This window comes from Scardinius erythrophthalmus (assembly GCF_964197995.2).
Source record: "Scardinius erythrophthalmus genome assembly, chromosome: 9".
Classification (NCBI taxonomy): domain Eukaryota; kingdom Metazoa; phylum Chordata; class Actinopteri; order Cypriniformes; family Leuciscidae; genus Scardinius; species Scardinius erythrophthalmus.
The window spans coordinates 33,262,267-33,290,221 of record NC_138229.1 but is presented as its reverse complement, the minus strand read 5'-3'; the positions used below and the strand labels follow the sequence as shown (position 1 = coordinate 33,290,221).

Below are 27,955 nucleotides of genomic sequence, written 5' to 3'. Positions count from 1 at the left end.
AGTCAATTTATCGGAACCTAAAGCCTCTGCACTCTTGCATTTATTGTCAAGTTCAAAGGAAAATACACAAGTAATGAGGCCAAAATGAACTTTTTACTAAATAATAAGAGACTAGACAAAGTTTTGAAGATTTGGAAAACCTATCCTTAATAAAAATATTATGGAGAAAGTAAAAGGACATTGGAGTAGCAAAGCTTGTTTCCACTGTATGTTCAATTTTCCTGTAATATTCTTAAGCGTAAATACACCATTATATCTGCTTACATATGTGACATAAATTGATACATAAATATGCCACATAAATTTTACTTCCATGATGCATATGATTCCTTCCTGTGCTTACAGCATAGCTCGAATGTCCTGTTGTCTAAATATAAATGATTTCAAATATTTATTGCGTTATGTATTATTTACATATTCAACAAAAAACATTTTAAAGGACTGATTTTGAACAAGCAAACAAATCAAAGTTCCAAACCAACACAGCTTTCAAAACATTGCACAATTCTTTATTTACTGGAGGAACAACACAGGCAAGCTAGATGATTTTTGAGGTACAGTACAAACTACACGATTGATGTCCTACTCTGTATTTTTTTGTTTGAGACACAATTAAAGGGATAGTTCAGCCATAAATGAAAATTCTGTCATCATCATTAACTCTTTTAGTTCAAACCTTTATTCATTTCTTTCTTCTGCTGAACACAAATATATTTTTTGAAGAATATGGGTAACTAACAGTTTGCCACTGACTTCCATAGTATGGAAAATAAATTATATGTCAATGGTGCCCCACAACTGCATGACTACAAACATTCTTCAAAATATCTTCCTTTGTATTTATAAAGGTTTGGAACAACTTGAGGGCGAATAAAAGTGAACTATCCCTTTAACATTAGTAATAAGTGGGCTTATATTGGATAGCTGCTAGTCACTTTCAATAATTCAAAAACAAAATAACATCCTTTTATTCTCCAATAGCAGCAACATTTTCAGGGCTTTAGTCAAGTACCCCCACTTTAGACAATTCTGCATTGTTATAGTTTAAAGTTTTTGTCAATACAAGAACCTCACTCTAACTGGGCATTAATGTACATTCATTTAATTGCACTTAAGGAATATGATTTTAATTGCCTATAGATAGAAAAGGTTTGGCTTTCATTGACTTTTTTTTTTTTTTTTTTTTTTTTGCTTCCTCTAAATAAATAACAAGATATGTTAATTGTCCACAAAGATAAAGAGGTGATATATGGAAATGGAAATGTGTCGTCTCAGTCAGCACAGATGCAAAACACGTGTCTGATTCTATTCTTCAGAATAGAATCTATATCGATTCTATTCTGATTCTTTTGTTACAACAGACTTTTCATCAGAATAACAATACCATCTACAGGACATATGCTATATTTTTTCATATACTATGTAAATCATTGTCCAGAATGTGCTAGACTTACACAGCTCTTCTTCTCAGAGTCACCATGATATGAAATCCCCTGAAGGTGCAAATAATTGGGATTTTCCACTCAGTAAGGCCAGTCTTATAGAGCTGTTGCAGTCGTTTCCTCCAGAAGATCCTCTCCGGTCTGATGTAAGCAGGCACAAGGACACAGCTCCAGTTTCTGGACAGTGCCATGCACACCCCTCGGGTTAAACCGAAAATAGACTTAAATTTTCAGAAGAACTTGTCATCAATACGGAAGTGAGGTCGCGTGACGTCGTCAGGGTTGATGAACACAGAGATGGACTTTCCTGGATTCTCGGTTACCAACTGCTGTAGCTTCTTGGCCAAGCAGTCATCTGGCTGCTGGTGATCTGCTGAGGAAGGATCCGCCAGCGGAGAGGGCAGTCCTGAGGAACTCCCGCGACGCTGCATCTCCAGCGTCAGTCTGTTGGCCGCCTTGGCTTGTTCGATGACGGAGCGCAGGTGTTCGCCGGGATCCGAGCGTACAAGCGCTAGCTTACGAGCATGAAATATGGCGGTCTCGTTACACAGGTGCTCCAACATGTTACACTGCGGGATGAAATAGTTAGGGCAGGTCTTGTTGACAAGGCAGTGCTGCAGGTCATCAATGAGACCTAGCAGGAAGTGTGCAGCGTAGTCTTCCTGTGACAAATAGCTTGCAGGTAGTCGGTCACAGGCCCACAACATAATGCTGCGTAAGTAGTAGGGACTGATAGCTGTGGGTTGAGCCAGCAGCTTTACAACTATAGCCTTGCACGCCTGGTAAGCTTGCATGAGGCCTGGTGAGATGCACTTTTTCAACTGCACCTCGCTGCGGGCAAAGGAGAGACGCCACTCGTTTTCCTGGCAACCAGAGGCTGAGCAGGCGGGCAGCAGATAGAAGCCACTGATGACCTCCTCCTCTGTGATTTTGCCATCCCAGAAGTGGTTCTCCATCAACCAGCTCTGAGCAACCGCCGGCCAGCCTTTAAAAGACACCACAGGAACAATGTCATAAAGCATGCGGCTGCTGCCCACACCTAAAACCATGGACAGCAGCGTGCTGTGACGCTCGACCCGCTCCACCCTTGGGGTGCCCCTTTGTGGCTTGCGCTGTAACTCCGTCAGCACCAGTCCGACAGCTTCTTGGAACCAGTCAGCTACCAGTGTGGGTGAGAAGAAGTAATTGGTGGTGCCGTTCAGATGGTCAGTCAGCGTGCAGCAGTCTCGCCAACGGTTAATGGTACCTTCGTCAAAAAGTCGCAAGCTGAGCCAAGAATGACCCAGTGCTGAGTGGCGCATGTCCAGTGTGACAGGCTGGTTCCGGTCGTGCAGCTTAAGTGCAGGAACCAACAGGGTGAAGGCCATGTCATAGTCAGAGCCACGGTTATAGATGCCAAGCTCATCCAGATCCATGTCCACCACACCTTCTCGCACACCACCGGACAACAATAGGTACTCATTGGCAACAGGCAACTTTTGGTCCAGCTTTTGCACCATGCCTGAAACAGAGAAAAAACAGAGTATATATGGTATAAATGTACATCGTAACAAAGATTCTTATAGATGATAAGTGTACAAAAAATGAAATATTTCTTTCAAAAACACAAGTACCTATACTTCTGTTCAATACAACTATTCTATGGATATTACTTTGCTTGTGATGTTTCTCATTTGTAAGTCACTCTGGATAAAAGTGTTGACTAAATGAATATTTTATTGTCCAACCAACAAGTAGCACATAGGAAATATTGAAGAAAATGTTTTGTTTTGTCCAGTCCTATTTGCCCTTGTAGCAACAACTATACTAGCAACTTATAATGTAATCCCAGTTCATAAGTGTCAGGGTTATGTTCTGTTTATTGTGTTTATTTCTGTCATTCTACGTTTTCCTAATTTCCATGTCTGTGCCTGTTTCATTCTGTTCACCTGTTATTAATTAATTAACTCAGTTCCCTTTTTTAGTCTCGTTAATGGCTGTTTACACGACTCTGTTTTCAACAAAAAAACACCTACACAAATCAACAAAATATAGAATTTTGTCATCATGAAAAAGTTCTACAACAGACTCAAGGACGATATTTGTTTTCGAAGGACTTTATATCAGAGGAGAACATTCTAAAATAGGGATTATAGTGAATGGTTCTGGCTTTGTGAAGATGAAATTTCGTTGTCATCACATAAAAAAAAAAAAACATTTTTCCATTTTTAACACATCCATGTCGTGAAAAAGTACCACTCCCTGTGCTTTCCAGTTTTTTGTCCAATGTAGTCTGTGTTTAGTGGTTGCCATCTCCGTTTATCTCCTGATTGTCTTAGTGAATTTAAAATAAAGACTATTTGTTTGATACTCTATCGTCTTGGGCTCATTACAGCCATGTGACAGAAGATTGGACCAATTAAGTGGATTTTTGCATTTTTTTCTTCTTTTTTTCCCCTCTTCCGCTCACATGTGGACCTGCAAGCAGTACACCTCTTATGTCTGGAGCAGAATGACTGCTCCCTGGAGTCACACACCAGGGACTTTTTGGAGTTGATGTGTCAACTAATGCCGAGTTCACACTGCACGATTTTAGGCCCGATTTTAGGCCCGATTTTCGCTCGCCGACAAGTTTTGCGAGATCGCAGACAAATACCCGAAATCATAGACAAATCGGTGCTCGTTCACGTGAGTGACAATCACACAGTGTGAATGAGTCGCTGATGCCCGTGAGATACTTGACATATTTTAAATATCTGGACCTGTCGGCGATTCAAAATCCTGCTGTGTGAATGTGTTCTGACTGAAAACTATATCGCGATGATCTACAGTACAGTCAATGAGAGAGCAAAATACAGCGGGAAACAAAGCACAAACATTTGCTTGACCAGCAGCACATTGCAAAATTATTTATTTACCCCCAACTCTCTTTGCAGAACACACAATCCTTGCTCCCCGCGTCTCCCCAACCATTTCCTCCTGCATGTTTTTCCTTTTCTCCTTTTCGCTACAAATCAGCGCACAGACAATTTGGATCGCAATCTTCTTGCAGGCTATCATTTTTGATAACAATTTCAGTCTCACGCTAGAACACCAGTCTTATGCATGTATCGTGAATAACGTGATCTTGCGTTATTTCCTTATCACTTCTCGCGTGTGTTTGGTTGTGAAAAGTAGTTTGCAAACCAGACAGAAGTAAATGTCGGGGATTCTTTCTTTTCTAAAGACATGCAGTGTGAAACCTCCTGTTGCTGATGTGCAAACAGCAGCAACTGAATGATACCCCAGATAGTCATGCAGTGGGAAAAGAACAGTGACCTGACTACTTTGAAAATCGTGCCATGTGCATAATTCACTATCCAGACCGCTCGCTCGCTCAGCGTTTTCTACATCACCAGGTCAAGGGCATGCCTAGGATGCCAAGGATTTCGCCGCATGTGTGGAGTGGGTACTGGTGAATAACAACGGAATTCACCATTGGCCCGTTGGAAAACACCAGTCCCACTCCAGACCTAGATCCCAGTCAGCCTTCACACAACCTGATGGAGCTACAGCCTGATTCCACCGCAGACTGTGGAGATTGGCCTGCCGCAATGAACAAGCCAGAGACAAACTGCGCCAGACATCGCCCCGGAGCATGAACCACATGGATAATCTGACAAGGTGCGTGAGTCCACAACAACCCTGTCATCAAGGGAATACTAATGGAATTCAAGGGCATGGATGGAAGCTGGGAATGAGTTCTGCCTGGCCTCTGGAAACTGTTTACAATTTTTGAGGAGGTAATTCCCCTGTCTCTCCCATCCCTGCTGGTACTGCCCAGTCTAGAGCTTTCTGTTTTCCCACTGGTCCCACCCAGCCTAGAGTTTTTTCGTTTCCCCACTGGTCCCAACCAGCCTAGAGTTTTCTGTTTCCCTGCTGGTCCCACCCATCCTAGAGTTTTCTGTTCCATACGCAAACCCGCGAAAACGCAGACGTTGCGCACATGCAAACACACGTGTTCAGTCCAAAGGTATGCGCGTTTGAATATATATGTGCGCAGGTGTGTAGTCCTCCTTTACAAATCAACCCTCAATAAACTTACTTGTCTGGCCTTAAAAATGTATAATACAGATTTTTTTGTTGCGTCTGCGTAGTTTTCTGCATAGAACCGGAATTATCCCGACAACATTTTATCTGTACTGAGGTAAAGGGAAGGGAAGGGAAATGCAGCGGCCAGGCTTCTGACTAGCTCACTTAAGTTTCAGCACATCACTCCAATTTTGATCTCCTTGAAATGGTTGCCGGTTAAATCCAGAGTAGAACCTAAAATATTATCCCTAATTTTTAAATCTTTACATAATCTTGCACCAGACTGCTGAGTTATCTTGCTGAGTTGGTGCACTCACACAACTCTTCGCGCCCACTCAGATCGGGACATTTAGGAATGTTGTCCATCCCTAGGTCCAGATTGAAACATCGTGGTTATCGAGCTTTTATCCCTTTGTAAATTGTTATGTACAGCACTTTGGTCAACCTAGGGTTGTTTTTAAATGTGCTTTATAAATAAATAAATGAAATGAAATGAAATGGAAGGAGGCCTTCACAGGGTAGGGACTGGTTGACACTTCAGGACTGCGTTGTCATCTGTAACGGTCACCAGCTGGAGTGCCCTTGAGAGCCACCAGAGGGCACTCCACACCAGACTATTGTCACTCTCACAAACTACATTTCCCAGAACTCACTGCCCGGACTCATCATCACTTATTGCATTCACCTGTATCTCATTACCTTGTTAGTTTCAGCCTATTTATTCCATGTTCACTCATTCACTCACTGCGAAGTTTTGTATCTTGTTGCACTGCATTTCCGAGCGTTTTCCCTGGTTTCATGTCTCTTGGTTTTTGGATTTCTTGCCTGTTCCGTGGATTACTCTTCTTCGCCTCTGACCCCTGCCTGTTTTGTTTGTTTGTTTGTTTGTTTATTTGTTTGTTTGTTTGTTTGGACGGCCTACCTGTGTTTTGACCTATTGCCTGTATATTGGATTACGTGTCTGGATTGCCCCTTAATTAAAGCTGCATTTGGATCTCAACCTTCATGTCTCGGAGCAGTTCGTGAAAGAACTTCGCCGAACATAGATCCAGCAGCCGAGAACTCACCAAGATGAATCCAGCAGCACAGATTATGCGTCTCCGTCAGGGAGCCCGGCCCATTGAGGAATATATCATTGACTTTATTAAGCTGGCACATTTAACATCTTTTGATGAAGTTTGCCTAATTATATTTTTCCGTGGAGGACTATCCGAGCCGCTCAGCTCACTTATGCCACTTCATCACCCTAGCTGGAGTCTTAAATAGTATATTGTCAATGCTCTTTTGCTGGCCGGTTCACCTCTCACTTTGGGTTTTGCAGAGGAGCCCCGCAAACCGACAGTATCCCCTCAGCCAGAGGTTCACGTCACATCTGCCGATCCAGAGACTGTTCACGTCACGTCTGCCGATCCAGACACTGTTCACGTCATGTCTGCCGAGCCAGAGACTGTCCAGGTCACGTCTGCCAAGCCAGAGACTGTTCACGTCACATCCGCTGATTTAATGATTTACTTTTAGCTTCTGACCAAGGCTGTATCTCAATATTAGTTTTACTTGATCTTAGTGCTGTGTTCGATACTATAGATCACACAATACTCTTAGATCGACTACAAAATTATACTGCCGTTCAAGGACAAGCATTAAGCTGGTTGAGATCATACTTATCTGACCGCTATCATTTTGTCTATTTAAATGGAGAAAAATCGATCATAACTCCAGTAAACTATGGAGTGCCGCAAGGATCTGTGTTAGGCCCTCTATTATTCTCAATATATATGTTGCCACATGGAAATATTATAAGGAAACATGGAATTAGTTTCCATTGTTATGCTGATGACACTCAAATACATATTTCATCACGGCCGAATGAAAACGCTAAATTATCTAAACTGACTAAACTGAAAATTATCTAAATCTTTAAGTGTGTTAAAGATATAAAAGATTGGATGACACGTAATTTTCTTTTATTAAATCCAGACAAGACAGAGGTACTAAGATCTTTAAGATCACTAAATTCGAGGCGTTTGGTCATACCTAGGATATCCAGATCCACCAAAGGAGGGAGAGCATTTTCACATTTAGCTCTAAAACTCTGGAATAGCCTTCCTGATACTGTTTGTTGCTCAGACTCGCTCTCCCAGTTTAAAACTAGATTAAAGACGCATCTCTTCAGCCAGGCATTCATATAATATTTTGAATCTTACAGTTAAATCCGGTCTTTAGTTCATAAACGCCAGAGGAGAACTGGCCCCCGACTGAGCCTGGGTTCTCCCAAGTTTTTTTTTTTCTCCATTAGGTCACCTGATGGAGTTTTTCGGTTCCTTGCCACTGTTGCCTTTGGCTTGCTCAGTTGGGGATATTCTGGGGATATTTAATTTTAATTTTATCAATCAATAAATTCCATTAGAAACAAACCTTGTTGTATTATTTTAATTTAATACTGTGAAGCTGCTTTGATACAATCTGTATTGTGAAAAGCGCTATACAAATACACTTGACTTGACTTGACTTTTTAGTCTAGATTTGAACTGACAGAGTGAGTCTGCTTCCCAGACAATGTTAGGAAGATTGTTCCAAAGTTTTGGTGCTAAATAAGAAAAGGATCTATTGCCAGCAGTCGATTTTGATATTCTAGGTATTATCAACTGGCCGTTATTTTGAGATTGCAATAGACGTGAAGGTCTATAATGCGTTAAGAGCTTGCTCAAGTACTGGGGAGCTAAACCATTTAGTGCTTTGTAAGTAATCAGCAATATTTTAAAGTTTATACGATGTTTAATAGGGAGCCAATGCAGTGTTGACAGAACTGGGCTATTATGGTCATACTTCCTGGTTCTGGTAAGAACTCTAGCTGCTGCATGTTGGACCAGCTGTAGTTTGTTTATTAAGTGTGCAGGGCAACCACCCATAATACATAGTTCCCACATGACGTCACAACATACGGGCATTTGCCGACCCGGCGCCATTTCTGAGGGCAGAACACAACATTCTTACAATGCAGAACATGAGAAAAAGAAGCTGAAACGGAAATTTTGTGATTAAAAAGTAAAAATGGTCATCTCCTGCTGGGTCAATGGATGTTCCAATCGTGCCAGAGGTTCAGTTAAATTTAGTTTTTAAGCATTTGCCGACCCGGCGCCATTTCTGTGGACAGAACAATAGTAGAAGAAGCTGAAGCGAGTTAATTTCGTGATAAAAAGTGAAAATGGTGATCTCCTGCTGGGTCAATGGATGTTTAAATCGCGTCGGAGGTTCAGTTAAATTTGGATTTTACAGTACACCCGTCATTAGACTTCATGAATGTGAGAAGACTAAGCTTTTGTCAGAACAACGACGGAGGTTATGGCTGGCGAGGATAAACAGGAAAGAAACTCCCTCAAAACACGCAAGAATTTGTTGTTTTTTATTGCGAGTGTACACAAATATAAGTTAACACTTTGCAGTTTGAATTATGTCCTGTATGAACAAAATGACGAGATATTAAAAACATACAAAAACAACATTGTTTCCATTGTTCGATCGCGCCCGCGACTCTCACTCTCTCTCACACACACACATTCCAGCACGGCAATCTCAGATTATGTCCCTAAAGAACCCGCGTATAAAGTAGTTCCGCATTACATTAATTAATTTGCACGCGAGTTTTTTTTTTTTTTTCATACGTGTATATTCATATTCATGCACATATTTCCAGGCTCGGAATTGCTCACATGTATTAAAACTCCTAGCCAATACCAGATAATGGCACACATGATAATACTGTATCTGAGGCAAAGTTGCATAATCAGTGCTCAGTGCTTCCTTTGTTAGCGCATACGGATCCACACCATTTATGACTGAAATTTTCGCATTGTACCTCTCTCTGTCTTGTGTTAATCGAGTCTCTTTATAATCTCTGTCACTTTGTCTCTTCATGATTTTCGTAACATTATAAATGGAAAGAAATATTCGAAATTTGCTTCTAAAACTCATAGACAGTATGGTAAAACATTGTAAACACAGCAGCTTTTGCCCTCAAAGATGGCGTCTCCGGGGAGGTCACGTGACATTAATTGGCCTGTGGGAACTATGTATAGCATTACAATAACCTAGCATTTCATTGAGAGCATATGACGTAATTTAGATATATTTTTAAGATGAAAAAATGCGGTTTTACAGATACTAGACACATGACTTTCAAATGAAAGATTCGTATCAAAGAGCACACCCAGGTTCCTAACCGACGATGAGGACTTGACAGAGCATCCATCAAGTTTTAGACAGTATTCTAGGTTATTACCTGAGGAAGTTTTTTGTCCAATAATTACAATCTCTGTTTTTGTGAATTTTGTGAATTGGAAGTTTAGTCAGGGTGTGAAGAAATATAGAGCTGCGTATCATCCAAATGTGCCGCACAAGCCCTGAAAAGTGAAAACATCTTGATTGCCCCCCGGTGACTGGTTCTAGCATAGGTCATAAACCCGCCTCCCCGTGTTATTTAACGGCACGTGAGACCAACTAAACAATTAAATTACACTTCAAATATATTTTTTCCAAAGATGGTTTCTGTCATTTACTGTAGTATCACACTGATGTAAGTTTAAGTGTTTGTTTTTAAATTAAGTTTGTTTTTAGTTAGTTATCTGATGCTGTGGTGTGACGTCATAATTGACAGCTGTGATTGACAGGTTCTCTGAGCGAAGTGGTCACTGAAGCACCAACAGACTTTTTTTCAGGATCTTCGGAGGACTGAGGAGATTGGAGCTTTAAATTTAATATCTAAATTTCTATAATTCATTTTAAAAAAAGTGCAGGAGCGTGTGCTTGCGATTGATTCATTGATTCTGCAAGAGTGAAGGCAGGGCCTTGATTTCGCGGCTTTACTTCCTGCTCACTACTGCGCAGACTCAGGTCCCGAGATCGCTACTGCGCAGACTCAGGTCCCAAGATGTCAGCGCCATATCGGGACACTGGCGGCTTCACGTCTCACCAATGGAAGAGAGCAAAGGGGCGTCGTCCATCTTTTTTTACAGTCAATGGTATCATCAGCATAACAGTGAAAACTAATGCCATGCACTAAAGATATCTCCAAAGGGTAGCATGTACAGAGTGAACAGCAACAGTCCTAGCACTGAGCCTTGTGGTACACCATACTGAACTTTTGATCGATAAGACATCTCTTCATTTACTGCTACAAACTGATAACGGTCAGATAAGTATGATTTAAACCATGCTAATGCAATTCCACTAATGCCAAAATAATTTTCGATTCTATTTAAGAGAGTGTTGTGGTCGAATGCAGCACTAAGATCGAGTAACACTAATAGAGAGATACACCCACAATTGGATGATAAGAGCAAATCATTTGTGACTCTAATGAGAGCAGTCTCAGTACTATGGTACGGTCGATACCATAGTACCAGCGATACTGTAGTAGACAGTTGCATTGTTATAATTTTCTCCCAGATATTATCAATCTTATAAGTGAAGAAGTTCATAAAGTCATTACTGCTGTGCTGCTTGGAAACGTCTGGGCTTGAAGCTTTATTTTTCGTTAGTTTAGCAACTGTTTCAGATAAATACCTTGGGTTTTGTTTATTTTCTTCTAATAGGGTTGAAAAATAAGCAGATCTAGCAGCTTTTAAGGCCTCTCTGTATGCAATCGTGCTCTTTCCATGAAACGAGAAATAACTCTAGTCTTGTTTTCTTCCATTTGCGCTCCATTTTTCTGGGATTTCTGGTATTTTTCTCTTAAGGGCCTGAGTGTGCTCGTTGTACCATGGTTTTGGACTATTTTCTTTAATCTTCTTTAAGCGCAAAGGAGCAACTGTGTCTAAAGTGCTGGAAAAGGGAGAGTTAAAAGTTATATCGAGTAATATCGAGCTCTTCTAAGCTATCTGGGATGCTGAGATGATGAAACTGATCAGGAAGATTATTAATAAAGCAATCTTTAGTGGCAGAAGTGATAGGTCTAACATATTTGTAACACGGAGTCGGCTTTGCAGCCTTGGCTAAATGAAGTTTACACAAGACTAGATAATGATCTGAGATGTCATCGCTCTGCTGCAGAATTTCAACGGCATCAACATTGATTCCATGTGATAATATTAGATCTAGAGTATGATTACGACAATGAGTAGGTCCTGACAGAGTTAAGAATGTCTTTAAATGCCAATTCCAATGCATATTTTTCGTTATCTACATGTATATTAAAATCACCAAACAATTAGGACTTTATCTGCAGCCAGTACTAACTCTGATAGAAAGTCAGCATGTTCTTTGATAAAGTCTGCATGGTGCCCTGTTGGCCTGTATACAGAAGCCAGCACAAATCTCAAACGTGATTTATCATTTACACTAGATATTGTTACATTAAGCACAAACACTTCAAAAGAATTATATTTGAAACTAGACTTCTTAGTAATTATGAAAATATTTCAAAATATTACAGAAACACCTCCCCCTTTGCCTTTCAGATGAGGTTCATGTTTATAACCGTAATCTTGGGGGGTGGTCTCATTTAAAGTAATGTAATTTCAGTCAGGACCACTTCGCCAAGTATATAAATTCTCACTCTCACTCACTGTTCAGTTTCCCGCCATCCCTACCATGGTCACCATTATGAGTACATTTGGTTCAGCTGTGTTTGATTAATCATCCTCATTTGTGTTTGCTTTATAAGTTTGTCCCTCACATCCATTCTCTGTCCGATCACCATTATGTGTAAGTGTGTTGCTCAGCCTGTTTACCGGTCTACTGGATTATTATTAACATTGTATTGGATATTATATTCTTCGTCTGCCTTCATGCAACCCACCGTGACAGTATGTTCATTGTTAGTTCATGATATTTAATGGATTAACTTATGGTAATGAATTGAAGTTTGTAGTAGTGTTACTGTCATTTGTTGTCTAGGATGCATTTGTTTCCATACTATACTATAAAAATGATCAGTTTTTACTCTTGCCATGTTTAAGAGGCCTCGTGCAATGAATGTGATGTTGTTATTAGGTCTTCATGTACATTTCTTATCCACATATAGGATTAATTACATAATATTGAACAATTTAAGCTTCCTGTCACATGACCAAAAGCTCTTCCTCTTCACTGATAAAGACAGCAGAGCACTTTCTTTTGGCATCTATTTCCAGTGGATCAATAAGAGGACCTGAAAGTTGACACCAGCAGCACAAGGTAAAAGCATCAGGAAGGAGGAGGAACGTAACATTTAAAACACTCTATTGTGTGCCTATGCTGGCTTTTAGGGCACAGAGTTGCTGCTGAGCAAGGATGCAGCTGGCGGTTTAATGTTCTCAAGCATGTCTAATTGTTCTTAAGCATCCAGGCTCACACAAGCTGAGCTTTCATCTGTCCCCATTGAGGATGGGGATGCACTCAAATATTTATAGCTGTTCCCTGAATGGGGCAGTTTGACTCGGTGTCCTTGGAATCATTCAATGTGGTAAATTTCTTTACCGTCTTTTGTCATTTACCATATATTTTTAATATCTCCTAACACTTCTAATGACAAATTAGACTTTTGTTTTTTTTCACATATCAGCTGCTGAGTGTTATGCTCACTTGATACTGTAAGTTTCAGTTCTGAAAGCAAAATGGGGGGTCCAACCTGGTACTAGAAAGATATAAAGTGGCCGGTGAGTGTATGCATATATATCACTGAGACTGCATAAATTCCCCCTTAAACCTGATATCTGGCTGGCAAAACACTAAATTTGAGCCTTGCTCATCTCTGTTGAGGAATCTTGACCCTCTCCGGCAGGCAGGTCTATGAGCATAAACTGCGACCTAATTAAGTTTTTTTTTTTTTGTTTTTTTTTTCAGACATTCAGAAGTTGACTTGATTTGGTGTTTTGCATCATTGTCTTGCTGCATCATCCAAATAAACTTCAGCTCATGCACGGACATTCTCCTGAAGAATTGTCTGGTGTACAGCATAAAAAGAATGACGTTCTTATAGTGGAACACTGCATTTGTTTTACAGAAATGTAGTTGGTTTGATGGTTTCCAGATTATGGGGACAATTACTTTTTTCACCGGGACATTATAGGTAATTGATGCAAATAGAATTAAGGAAAAAATTATTTTAAAAGAATGCTTTATTTTTCTCTGGTTTCAGTAGAATCTGTAAATTTACATTTGATGATTTTGAAGCCATTCAAATACTTTTTTTCATGGCAGTATAATTCAAAGGAATTTAGTAAACATTGGAGAGAAAACAATATCATTTTACACAGATAGAAAAGCTTACTTATTACATCAAAAATATATATATCTCATATAAAACAATAGGAATTAGTACTTTCCCAGTTAAACCTTCCTTCCTACAATTCCCCCTGATGTTTAGCAAAAACCCAAACTATTCCCACATGCCTCCACTCCACCCATCATTCTTTAAATCTGTCTCCCACAGAGATTCCAACTCTCAAAGACATGCAGTGTCACTTTTGTTCCATCTGTCTCATTTGCATACACAGACACTGCAGGCCAATCAGCCTCCTGCTTTCTGAATTGAGCTGGGTGAAAGGCAGTGAGTGAAAGTGTGAGAACCGAATGAGAGGAAGCTGTACATTACTTCTGCCTCAATGGATGGGTTCCCATAATTGCCTGAATGCCTCCTAACACCCACATCCCCCTAGTTTGGAAATAAACCCCGTGCTGGACAGGCCTATTGAATTTCAGTGAAAAATATCCACAATTCTAAATCTGTCTTAGATTAGTCATACATTTTTTTTTTTTTTTGACATGTATGACTAGTTAAAAAAAGAATAAAAAAAGATTAACAAATAAACACACATACTCTGAATGTAACAAAAGAGGGGTTTAAAGGGATAGTTAAACCAAAAACGAAAATTCTGTCATCATTTACTCTCGTTTCTTCTGAACACAAAATTCCATATTCCATACTCCATAAAATTCCATATTTGGAAGAATATAGGTAACCAAACAGTTAATGGGCTTCATTGACTTCCATAGATTTTTTTCCAACATACTATGAAAGTCAATGGTTACCGTCAACTGTTTGGTTACAAACATTCTTCAAAATATTTTATTTTGTGTTCAGCAGAAGAAATTCATACAGGTTTGGAACAACTTGAGGGTGAGTAAATTATGACCGAATTTTAATTTTTAGTTGAACAGTCCCTTTAATAAGGACCCAATGTCTTGAAACTAGTATTGAGTTGAAGTTATTAATTGCACAATAGAAACCTGAAACTATTGTAGTGTAATTTATTATTTTTGTAATTAGTGATACATTTTTCAGCTTGTTTATTACGTTTTACATTTATTCATTTAGCAGATGCTTTTATCCAAAGCTTTTAATAAATATTAAATTCTTACTGAACTCAAGTCATTCACTTTTTCATTTATTTTTAAACTAATCCCAATATATACAATATATACATTATCAATTTATGCACCATGTTTGCTCTGTCCGTACTGCTCTTTGTCAAAGGTATAAACTTCACTTTTTCACAAGCGGTTAGAGGGATTCAACATGTGGACATAATCATTCTGATCCCTTCAAATAGTAGCCTAGATTAGGGGCATGCATTCATCCGACTACAGTGGAATTATTCTGCAAGAGGTCAAACATAAACCCGCTTAAGAACAGACCAAAATGGATTCAGTGTTTGGATAATGTAAGATGTGGCATAAAGCATAAAGCACTATACAGATTGTAACACACCTTCATCATACAACGATCAACCTATGCAAATTAAGTTAAAATAATTTCATAACCTAGATTAATATAGTATAAATCTATTCATCTAAAATCTCTTAATACGGGTGACATTTTTTTTTTATTGGTACAGTAGCCTACATCTGACCATTTCTTTATATTATAATAGATAACCTGTTATTTTTCACTTGCTAAAACAGAATAAAAATGAATTATGGGCCTAATGAATAACAAATCTGATAATTTGAACAAAATATTAATAGGTTTGAAGATGCTATTACCGAGCATAGAGAAGATGAAATCCTTGGCGGTGTGTATTTCCAGTGCCCTCTGGTCATCATACTCTCGTTGGTCTTGTTTGCTGAATTCATGGATGAGTCGGTTGAGCTCCTCGATCTTCACTCCGGACCTGAAGTCCAGCTCGTGGCAGCACCACAGCTTGTGGTTGTTGTTGTTTAAGCCTCCCGGTGCTGCGGTTGGACTGTTCCCCAGGCTGCTAACGGATCCGGTCCGGCTGCTCGGAGCTGGGACCGCCATCTTCACGCCAAAAGTACCGTCGGGATGCGACGCTTCTCGTGGACGTGGTGGGTTCCCCTCCTTTTTTAATAGATCAGGTGGTCTTTGAATGGAGCCGTGATGTCATGCGATCCACATGCAGTCTTACAGAACAGCCCATTTCAAAATAAACATAGTAGCCTAGCCTGTAGGCTAGTCTATTTTGGTTCAGACATTTGTAAATCGTAATTTTGCACATTTGTAAAACGAAACATAAGCCTAGTGTTGATAAATAGGCTAGGATATATTGGAGAGAGAAAGAGTTTAAAAAAACAATTGCCCATTTAGCCTATTTAGCTTACAAAATGCATTAAATTGATAAATAGAAATTGACTTTTTTTGTTGATAATAGGCTACTGTATTTTACAGTGTCCTTAACATGTTGCATGCAATTACTGTAGCCTAGTAACTAAATTATGCATTAATTACATGCAACTAATCCGAAACCAAAACATAATCCTAACCCTATTACTCAGTCATTAAATGTATAATCACACAGTAACATAAAAGTGTAGGCCTAATCCTTTTTTTACGATGATGTTCAGGTGAAGTTTCAACCCTGGCAGTCTGTTGCGCTTTGCATAGAATTCTTTTCCAAAACGTCTAATCTTTACGATATTCATTGGTCCATTCTACCCTTTTCTTCTTGTTTTATTCTTATTTCAGGGGCTTTTTCATAGAAACTGCCTAAAGGGCCAACAGAGTATTCTCTTCACTAATGCATAAGCCAGTGTTTGGCTGGTCTGTGTATCATGCTTTCTTAAGACAGTAGTCTTCATCTCTCAAAAGAACAAGGCTGAGTTTCTGGAGAAATGTGTTTGACAATTACATTTATTTTTCATAAAACTCTTTTCAACTGTGGTTATAATAATAAAGTGTCATGAAATTTGCACATTACAGTGACTTCTTAAGGATCATATAATTCAGTTTTTTCTTAGTAGACTTTCTCTCACGCTTTAAATTTTGCCATCAAAGTTACAAATTCAATTTTAAAGTAGGCATATAAAAAATAAGAAACAATAGGAAACAAAACCAGTTTTCTACCTTAGTGAACAGAATCAGTTTCTGTCAAAAACAAACAAACAAACAGTTTCCTTTTGAACCTTTGAACGGCTGTGTATAATAATAATAATACTTATTATTATAACATTTGCTAATTAGTTAAGTAATAAATAAACGTTCAACTAAATAAGTAGAGTTGGAATACAAAATTAACTCATCACATTACTAATTTAGCTGTTGTAGGAAAGTACACATAGACTAAAAAAAATATTACATCTAATCCAGGGTGATGCTGTTGAAGGGGCGTGGCGATGGGGCTTCAGTGCTGATGTTCTGCGTAGATATGACGCAGATATAGCGTCCTTGAACATTTGTTTTGTAACCTAATATTAATTTCGGGTTGTGTCAAATTGTGAACGGGCTGCAATTCAATCTAATAATTATACTATTTTTATGATATTATCAAACACGTTCGGTTTGGATCTTTGTACATTAAGTTAAGTCAAAGCACACGCGTTGTTGTACCACGTGGTTCTTGACGTTGCGAAAACAACACGTATTACAAAACATTGTCCCGACCCAGCAGTGCATTCTGCAAACCAGGGACATGGCATGGAGGGGTTGCTTTATGAAATGGGCCAAAATAAACTCGCTATATGCACAATTCCTGTCTCCAAAAAGCTCCAGGTAACTACCAGAGTCTTGCATGTAGTTGTCACGCTTTGCTAAGAATGGCATGTACTTTTCAGTCTCCTCCAATGTTGAGATGACTGTTTTGTAGTAGTTTTTTAAACGTTCTTTAAGTTGGCTCTTACAGTTTCTCGTGGTTGTGATTTATAGCCTATATGTTTTGCTCCACTGAGCGTTGTTGATACTGTTCTCACACTAGATAGCAACCTAAAGGTCAAATTGCTCCAATGAATGTAACAGGAAAACTATATTTCGGTAGAACATCGGAAAGGTGCTGAAAACATATACATTCTGCTTGGTAGATTAACCATCCGTCCTCAGCAAAGATGTGGCTTCAAGAAAGCTCAGAGACAATCCGAGACAAAAAGAGGTCTGCAAGAGGAGACTGATGCAGGTCAAAAGCATGCTGTGGCACCCCTGCCAGGAGAACCAGTGCCTCCTATGCCACTGCCACCCAGAAAACCACATAGACTCTTCAGGCCCCTGGTGTTCACAGTGGGGGTAGGTCTTTATTCTTACCGCCACGATCATGAGAAACCTGGAAATGTGATTATTACATTTAAAATTGTGACTTTCAGGTTTGCAAAAGTCATGGAAATGAGTAAAATCTTATATGTTGATGATAATTTTTAATTCTCGACTTGTATATTAAAACGCTCTTGTGATTCGGTTAGTCTGTCTGTTAAGGGTCTCGTTGGAGACATTTGCATGCTACTAAATCATTATTTTACAAAATATATAGCTTACAAATTATAATACTGTATGTCCAGTATTCTATGGATTTCTTTAGAAGCCATTTTACAGAGATCTAATGTATCATGAGGAGTCATGCAAATTTTTGGTCAAAAAATTAGCCATTTTGAAAACATACCATACATATTTTCTTTATGCATTATTATTGATCTTTATTCAGCTTGTCAAATGTTGATTTGTTGGTTTCTGTAGAGGCTGTTCTAACACCATTTCAGTTTACAGGCTGCTCCTTTGGCACGGCTGCCATCTTGCAGTATGAATCAGTTAAGTCACGAGTGCAAATGGCCATGGAGGAGGCCAAAGAGAAGAAGCAGGATAAACTCGGAGAGGTATCAGTGTAGAACAATTTTATAAGACCAGAAAAATTGCCAGTCGTGTTCATCACACTGCGGTTGCATTCTGTGCAGGGTCATAACACAACATACTGGCATAACTGGTGGGATCAACTGTCATACTTCCAGAAGCAGGTGATTCTGGTCATGTCTGTGGTCGATGATTGGTGGAGTGGGCTCAGTGAAGGACAAAAGACGGTCACAGGTCAGTTCTACATTGAAAATATATGATTAGGGCCTTAGGGCTTTTTTTTTTTTATACTGCTCTTAACCCTGGGTTATCGTTGTTCTTAACACCACTTTTAACCCTGAGTTGAGGAACGTTTCACTCTTTAAAAATTGGGATTTGCACTGCTTTTTACCCATTGTTATGAATCCCTGCTCCGGAGCAGGGTTAGCACCGCTTTAACAGCGCAAAAGCAGTGCTAACCCTGCTCTGGAGTCCAATGCAAAATGTTCATGTCTTTCTTTCTTCAGTCGAAAAGAAATTAAGGTTTTTTAATGAAAGCATTCCAGGATTTTTCTCCACAGTGTGAAACAATGCGGTGTTAGAATGTTACGACTAGATGCTTTGGACAGTCACAGAAACACTGCACATTATATGAACAGTAGTTTTAGCGTTTGAGGGGAAAATTTTAAATAGTGATTGAAAACGCAACTGGAGTGTAAAAAGATACCATTTCATTCTTAGTTTTATAGTCCGAAAAATCAATTTAAAGGATTAGTTCACTTCAGAATGAAAATTTCCTGATAATTGACTCACCCACACGTCATCCAAGATGTTCATGTCTTTCTTCAGTCGAAGTTTTTTTTAAGGAAAACATTCCAGGATTTTTCTCCGTATAGTGGACTTCAACGGGAACCAACGAGGTGAAGGTCCAAATTGCAGTTTCTACTGCACGATCCCAGCCAAGGAACAATGGTCTTATCTAGCGAAACGATTGGTAATTTTCTAAAAATAAAATAAAATAATATATACTTTTTAACCACAAATGCTTGTCTTGCACGTCCACGACTTCACGCATTACGTCATCACGTTGAAAAGGTACCGCCTGACGTAGGCGGAAAATGTAGGTTAGGGTGAAAAACTTGTAAACTTTGTAAACTCTAGGTCAGTATTAATTTCCCCCCAGACCTGTTGCTGTCTGCTTTTCCACCGCGGTCTAAAGTACCGTGAAGATTAGGCAAATTAGTCTTGTGACGTAAGACTGCGCACGGCTTTCCAGTTTTAGCTAGATTTCGTCCTCCGCATATAAGCTTAAAGGTCCCATGACATGAAATTTTCACTTTCTGAGGTTTTTTAACATTAATATGAGTTCCCCTAGCCTGTATATGGTCCCCAAGTTTCTAGAAATTTCAATCGGTGTAAATCGAGCTTTTGCTGTCTTTCTCTGCCTTTGAGAAAATGGAGGCTCAACCGCGCTGATCTTGAATCTCCTCCTTGTGACGTTATAAGGAGGAATGTTACCTCCCCTGTCTCTGCTTTGCCCGCCCAGAGAATATTTTCGCCCATGAGAAAATGAGCTAGGAAGGAAGTAGGAACGCGTGCGCGCGATTTTAGTTTGTCCACGAGAGATATCATGGCTTTTGAGCGAGCGAAGCATAACAATTGCTCAATAATTGGATGTAACGTTACAAATGAACACCGAAGGGTTAATACAGAGCTGGGCTTGCTGAACGTCTGAAACTAAAGTCTGGATCACTCTCTTTGGCTCAGCTACACACCTCGGACAAGTAAGTCAACTAATGATATATAAGTGTGTTGCTTTACTGTTTATGGTTGCCTAGACTGTTACACGTAGAATGTGGCTGTCACATTAGCTATGCAGCTATGCAGTTTATGTGTGTGAATACACACACTGAAACGCGAGTGTTGTACACTTCTTATTTGGATAACCGTTTTCCTGTTGGTTATACGGCGCGCGCGATATCCGCATTTCAAGATTGCAGAACTTGATGATGTAATTGTAATAAGATAAATTACAGATGTTACAGATCTCTCATGAAAAGGCAACAGTAGGTTAGCGTTAGCTACATGATAATAACTGTAAACCATCCGAATAAAGTACCGTATCCAGACATAATATTTTAAACTAACCATTCGGAAACGTCCTGCTGGAACCGCTGAGTTGTTGCTTCTCCATCCGGATCAGATTCTGGGTCAAACTGAAATGCTTGAACGACTGCGTGTCCTCATGCCATTGCTATATCCAACGTTAACATGCACGGACCGGTACCGTTGCGCAAGATGGTCAAGGCCACACCCACCCTCCACCTTACGCCGCCTTTCTCCTCCTCATTAGTATTTAAAGCTACAGACACCGAAACGGCCTGTCTGAAGGAAGCTCATTCTGGGACTGGCTTGTAGTGGCTATAATTCTGCACCGAGGCTGAATTTTTGAAAAGAGATTTCAGGTACAGTACTAGGGACCACTAAGGCTTATATTAAAGCCTACAAAAAGTAGCATGTCATGGGACCTTTAATAAAGCCTGAACCTCGTCGTAGGTTCATAGGTCGTATATTTTTAAATCTTAAAGACTTTTAAAAATGGTGGTTGAAATAAAATGCTGTGTGGAGTCAACCAATCAAAATAACTCAATTAATCCGCATGTTCAGCGACCATCATAGGCTCGTTCTTACATAGTACTCTCTTCAAAAACGGTGCTTTAAATCTCTTGACAAACTAAAAGACGTAAATTACTTTTGTATGTATTCTAAATAAAAGACACAGGTTGTACTGAATGTCCGCTTGCTTATTATGCTCAAGATTTATTAAGTCCACATATCATGCAAACTAGAAACTATGCTTCTAACCACAGGTCGAGAGCTGTCTTTTCAACTACACAACTTTGCGATGCTGTTTCCGAATGTTTGATAGAACGATGGTTTCCGGAAACACCGACTCATTAAACTATGCTGATAATGACGGAACTTGCGAACATAGTTGGCTAACGATGCTTTTGGGAAACGCACCCCGGAGTAGTAAGAGGTGCAACTAATCAGAATTACATAGAGAAAAACTACATTTGCGCAATCCACATTTTCAGTTAAAGGTACAGTACACTGCTTTGGATCAGTTTGCCAGTTGAACTGAAAATGCAAACAAAGTGGAGCATTTTTCAAAGAAACCTTAAAAAAAGGGCAGGTTTGTAAACATTGATGGTTGTACACAGTCTCAGCTTGTTATTATTGTTTAGTTTTTTTAAAAGCCTAACTAGGGATTGGGACTGCAGTTTATCCTTTGGATAAACAAATAAACAAAAAAGAAAGTGAAGCAGTGTTTTACCAGGGTTTACAATGACCCGGGGTTAAATATTTCAAGTGTGAAAAGCCCTCTTCTGTAGGTCCAAACTATAGTCTGCTTTCTGCCTTTTAGTTCACACCCCATTATCATCTTGTTTTTTAGGGATCATAGCTCTAAACACTCTGGTTCTGTGTTGTTGGAGAATACCTTCAATGCAACGCTCTTTGGTCAAGTACTTCACATCTAACCCTGCCTCCAGTAAGTGAGTGCTGAGAGTCGTTCAATGTGGTTCACTGAGAAATTTCTTAAAGTGATAGTTCACCCAGAATGAAAATTCATCATCTGTATGACTGACTTTCTTCTGCAGAACACAAAAGAAGATACTCAGAAAATATCTCAGTGTTATTTATTTTGTCTGTACAATGAAAGTCACTGGGTTCCAATGTTCTTCTGGATCCCACTGCCTTTCATTGTATGGGCAAATACAATGGAAACTTTCTTCAAAATATCTTCTGTGTTCCGCAGAAGAAAAAAAAATGTCATACAAGTTTGGAACGACATGAGTGTGAGGAAATAATGACAGCATTTTAATTTTGGGGTGAACGATTACTTTAAGTATTTTTAGTTTGACAGATACCATTGGTTTGTGTGTAACTACCATTTTTGGCGAGATGTTCCTGGTAGGTTTTGCCATCAACCTTCAGCCTGCTTTGTTTTTATTTCAGAGACACGTTGCCTTCCCATGGTTCTCTCTTCTTTCAGCCATTACTCCATCATTCACATGTTGACCAACATGTATGTGCTATGGACCTTCTCTACTAGCATTGTCTCTCTGCTTGGGAGAGAGCAGTTTTTGGCCCTTTATCTGTCTGGAGGTAGCACTAATTGTTTAATAAACACAAACAAAATATTAGCTGTCTGTATTTTAGTACATATACAGTTCTGGTCTAATTTGAAAAATGTACTTTCTTAAGGTGTAATCTCGACGTTTGTCAGTTACGTGTTTAAGACAGCTACTGGTCGTCTGGGTCCTTCGCTAGGAGCGGTGAGTTTCCTGCGTCCTGCAAAATCCAACTGAAAAGCCAATTATAAATGAACAAATTGAATGCTTATTGGTCAATGCATGCTCAAATCCATGATATAGTAACAGCACCCATAGTTATTTTTGTTGCATCTGGTGCAGGGGTCTTTCAAGAAAATCTTCTGCCATCTAATAACCATAACAAACAAAGACAAACATAACAAATTAACAAATGCACGTGCTATAATAACTCCCATAAAAACCTCTTTTCTGCATGTTTAAAGCTGTAAAAGTTAACTCTTTCCCCATTATTGATGGAATTTTCCGTCATTTATGATACAACGCTTCCCTGCCATTTACGGAATTCCGTGTTTTCACCGTTATACGTTAGGGGGCGCTATGACACATCATCAGAAAGAGTACAGAAACTCTGGATCAAAACACGGAGGTGTTTACAAACTATAGCATAAACAAACTATAGCATATGTAAGCAGATGAATATGTAAAATAGCGTGATCAACATAATAAAATTTATATTATATTATATATACAACATAAATTATGTTAAACAACATATAAATCAAAACTGCCTAACATTACCGAATGAAGTGTCAACCCAGGACGAGCTATAGGACTGTGAAGCTTTGGGGCTGTTGATGGACTCGATCTGCTCCATCTATTTTTTGATCATTGTTCTGAATCCTATCCACACGCAGTCTTTGACAAAAAGGAGACTTTCTTAGCTATTTGCTCAAAAAGGTTTTTTTTTTTTTTATGAAACTTTTCTTATGAAAGTTTCAACCCACATTCAAGTGTTGATAAAAAAGAATGCATTAAAGGGATAGTTCACTTTGAAATGAAATTTTGGTATGTTTTAGCTTACCTCAAGGCTATCCAAGATGTAGGTGTCTTTTTTTCCGCAGTAGTTTCAATTTTGATACTTTTAGGTCAAACCGTTCTTGTCTGTCAGTCATTTAATGCAGGTCTATGGTTACTGTCTCAAAGAGCATGCACAGAGTCCAAATTAAAACAATTCCCCGTCGTCCAAATTAAACAATTCCTCATCGTAAGTACACATTGATGGCCTAAGACACGAAACGAGCGGTTTGTGTGAAAAAATGAACAGTATTTATATCGTTGTTACCTCTTGAACACAGCCGCGTCCAAGTGATCTGAGGGCGCGGGCGGGTATAGATATATACACTAGATGTCGCCTTGGCTACTGCAGTTCATTGGAACGAAACCGTAGCCAAGGCGACATCAAACTCAGATTAAAAAAACTACAACTTCTGCAACTATTGATTTAAATCTCAGCTCGAATTATTGTTCTGGGGAAACTTTTTGGCAGTTCAGTTGTTATAACCATATTATAAAGTTGTCGTAACAGTTAATATTAAACACTGCCGGTGTTTCAGTGCTATAAAGCCCTCTTTAAGAGTATTGATTTGTGTCCTGAAGTCAGGGGCCATCATGACGGTTCTGGCAGCAGTCTGCACCAAGATTCCTGAAGCTAAGCTGGGCATCGTCTTGCTTCCTATGGTCAGCTTCACTGCAGGAAATGTAAGTGGGAGTGTAAAATAATTCAGGTGTATCTTGTTCTTTTGTATTTGTGGAGTGAGATGTCAATAATGTTGTTTCATATGTTCTAGGCTTTGAAAGCTCTTGTTGCTTTGGATATAGCTGGTCTCCTTTTGGGCTGGAGGTTTTTTGATCATGCGGCCCATCTTGGTGGAGCTCTGTTTGGAGTGTGAGTGCTTCACTGTTCTCCACACAACTGATTTGAACAAGTTCATTATTTCACAACAATGCCTCTAGAGGGGGTGTAAAGAATAGGTATCTACTCATTTTTCTTTAGATTTTACCGTTTTTTTGTTTTTTTTTCCTGAATTGAATTAAAGACCTAAAAAGAAAAAGACCTAAAGACCTAAATTAAGCAACAAGTCCCAAGAAACCATGATTTACAGTAAATTTTTAAATCAGCTAAGGGGTGTTGTTAGGCACGGCACGGAGCGGAATAACAAAAAAGCCCCTGTTCTAAATTCACTGTAAATCACGGCTTCATGGGGCTTACTGCTTTTATTAAACGGTTCTGCCCCGCCTGCCCATACAGACGAGCCACGGCTGGGTCACAGGTGTATGCGCAGCTCAACCAATCATAATCAAGGACCAGAACTATCCGTTTTGTCACTGGTGTAAGGCCCGTGAAATTGGTCCAATCTGCCGGTTCGCCAATACATGGGGAAGGTCTCACGTGTTCTGTCCTCACTCATGCAAAGTATTGGTTGGTTAAATTTGTAATATATTAATCATATATTTACTCGTTTATTTCATCTGACTCCATAAATGAAAGGTTTTAATAATATCTGTGCCTCACTAAAAGTGAGCGAATGTTTGACTATTCCGTTTAACTCTTCAATGAAAATAATGTCAAAGTCAGTTAGAATAATCATATGTAACAATTTATTATGTCAGGTAAATGTATCATGCCAATTTCATAATCAATTCAAAGATAATCGATACAAAACATCAAATGCTCTGGAATAGAGAGAAGATGCAAACCCAACTTTAAGAAATACGTGAGGCTGAGAGATCTCACTCCCAGCCTCACGGGCCGTACAGAAAAGGGCCCCGATCTCCCTGCTGCACTTCCTTAAATAGACAAACCTTTTCACCTGGAACCATGTGCTAACAATAGAAATTTGCATTCAGAGGTACACTGTAACACCTCTTGGGGGTGCGCGACCATTTGCTTGAGAGACCAACCCCTCCTTGTATGCTAGTTATCCATAAACCTTCAAAAACCTTATTACCTTGTGTTTCACTTATTCTGGAAATATGACATTTGTACCAGTCGCACTGTGACATTTTATATGATACCAAACATGAAAATACTCTGTGATAATCATTTACATTAAACTATACATTTTCTTAGGAGAAACCAGGTGATCATCTGAACATGAGAGAGAGGGGGTGAGGGGAGAGGGAAAGAGATGTAGATTAGGATGACTCGGAGGTGAGACTTTCGTCTCAATGATGCACGAGGGCCAGTTCAAATGATAATCTCCAGAGAGGTCCTTTTGTCCTCTCAGGGCCTGGCCACCCCCAAAACAGACTGTCTGGAATTCGCTAATTTATCAATTCTTACACTGGTATAGTCCATGGGCCCTACTTTAAGGATTTAAGCGCATGGTCTAAAGCGCACGGCGCAATTGCACTTAAGTCGTATCCGAATCCACTTTTGCCAGTTTGCTAGTTTCAAGCAGAAAGACTGAACGCTTCTCCAGAGAGGAAACGGATCTGCTTGTGTGCGAGGTTAAAGCGTGCAAGCAGACCATCTACAGGACAAGCCGTATTCAACCATATCTTTATGAACACTATGATAATCTTTTACATTGTAATCCTTTTATTTTTAAGATTTGGCATGTTTGTGTGCTGCTGTACACAGTGTGTGCCTTGTGTGTTTAATAAGCAGAGTGTACGCACGTTGTGGACCCGCCTATAGGCTCATTTTACTAATGCGCCCTTTAAATAATAAAAAAAAATACTGCGCCATTGACTTTAGACAAGGTTTTTGTTGGTCAATGGCGCAGTCTATTTCAATTGCCTCAAAATAGCAATGCGCCAACAATGTGCCTGAACACACCTTGTTTTCAGACCAGAACGCCCATGGGTGCACAAATGCATTTGCTATTTAAACAACGTGGCGCAGGACGTGAAAATGATAACTGCGTCGGGCTGAAACTAGCAAAAAACGCGCTGCATTGCACCGCGTGTATGAAAGTGCCCCATGTGTGTCAGCTTTGAGGTCATCTATATGGCTAAAATGGCTAACATTTTTGGCCATTTAAAATGAGCAGAGCTGTGGGTTGCAAACCACAGCTCTGCTCATTTTAAATGGCCAAAAATGTTGAAGACCCATGTTTCTTTACAAATATTTTTATTCAATCAAATGTTCTATGGACTAAAAAAGGAGGAGCTCCACCCAAACTTACTGTTTCAATACAAGAGAAATAGTTGCATTCATAAAGTGATTTATCATGAGGGATTTAAGCATTTGGACTTTGTTAGGTTCTCTCTCACCTTTTACCTTTAATTTTCTTTTCTCCCCTTCTTCCAGGTGGTACATTGCATATGGTAATGAAATGATCTGGAGGAACCGTGAGCCACTGGTGAGATTCTGGCATGAACTAAGGAACAAGCCTAACGGCAGACCCCGACCAGGTGGAGGTGGTGGTCAAGTTTAGGATTATTCAGCTACCTCAAGATCACTGGACCCTCTTATTTCAGAAACAGTCAGTTAGACTGACTAACGTAAATTCGAAGAATTAGTGCAGATGCTCAGTACATGTGTCTCTCCCTTCACCTTCTTTTTTCAAGACTGTTGTCCTATCAGAAGCCTATAAAAAGAATCCTCATCATGACATTTCACAGCAGCACTTTTGTCTGAGGACAAAGGCATTGATCTCCTCTATGTGGAGCTCAATATGTTTGTGTATAGTGAGGTCTGAGACCTTATAGAAAATCTGGGATTCAGAATTAAATGAAAAAACCTGGAAATAAGCAAGGTTTTATGATTTTATGAAAATAAATAAATAAATATATGTAATACACGGGTGCACTATTTTTTGGTCACTAATCCAATAAGCACATCTCTGACATCAGCATGTTGACTAGTCTATACAAGAGATCAGATTATCTGAGAATGAATGTTTCAAAAGAGCATCTGACTGAAATACAGGCCGAAGGCATCTATGTCCAATATAACATGACTGTTATGTTTTTACAAAGGATTTTAAAATATGAATCTATTTATTAGAAAAAGTTATTGGTGGACTTTCATGAAAAGCTTTCTACTCACCTCAGGAGAGAATACTGTCAAAATATTATGAGACAATAAATGTATTCAAAGTTTGTGTGATCTCTTTCTGACTGCAGATTTCTGTGGACATTTATCTCCTTTAAAATTGCCTTAAGATAGCTGTTTACTGTCATAGTTTCATGATTTTTTTCTTATAAAAAGCAAAAATACTTATAATAAAAGTACTATAAGAAAAGATTTACCTTTTCGTAAACATATTATACCAATACTGAGATACTACACTTAAAATACTTAAACGCACACAAAGCACATGAAAACAGGAAGTTAGACAGAATAATACCATAGAATCTTGGAGACATAGAGA

The 27,955-nt window shown here is 39.2% G+C and overlaps 2 protein-coding genes across 2 annotated transcripts; one reads left to right on the top strand and one right to left on the bottom strand.

Annotated features, from left to right (window-relative positions):
• Positions 1-1,190: 1,190 nt before the first annotated feature.
• Positions 1,191-15,729, bottom strand: mb21d2 (Mab-21 domain containing 2). The gene is made up of 2 exons (XM_081375027.1): positions 15,456-15,729; positions 1,191-2,943 (listed from the first exon to the last, which is right to left on the bottom strand). Exons 1-2 carry the CDS (start codon positions 15,709-15,711, stop codon positions 1,673-1,675), a joined length of 1,527 nt encoding a protein of 508 aa, XP_081231153.1. The 5' UTR covers positions 15,712-15,729; the 3' UTR covers positions 1,191-1,672.
• Positions 15,730-17,036: 1,307 nt separating this feature from the next.
• On the top strand, positions 17,037-27,683 carry parla (presenilin associated, rhomboid-like a). Its single transcript, XM_081375033.1, has 10 exons — positions 17,037-17,418; positions 17,724-17,922; positions 18,390-18,503; positions 18,582-18,711; positions 21,914-22,009; positions 22,477-22,626; positions 22,726-22,796; positions 24,231-24,332; positions 24,422-24,519; positions 26,890-27,683. The coding sequence occupies exons 1-10, from the start codon at positions 17,339-17,341 to the stop codon at positions 27,014-27,016; spliced, it is 1,167 nt and encodes a 388-aa protein (XP_081231159.1). The 5' UTR covers positions 17,037-17,338; the 3' UTR covers positions 27,017-27,683.
• Positions 27,684-27,955: the final 272 nt, after the last annotated feature.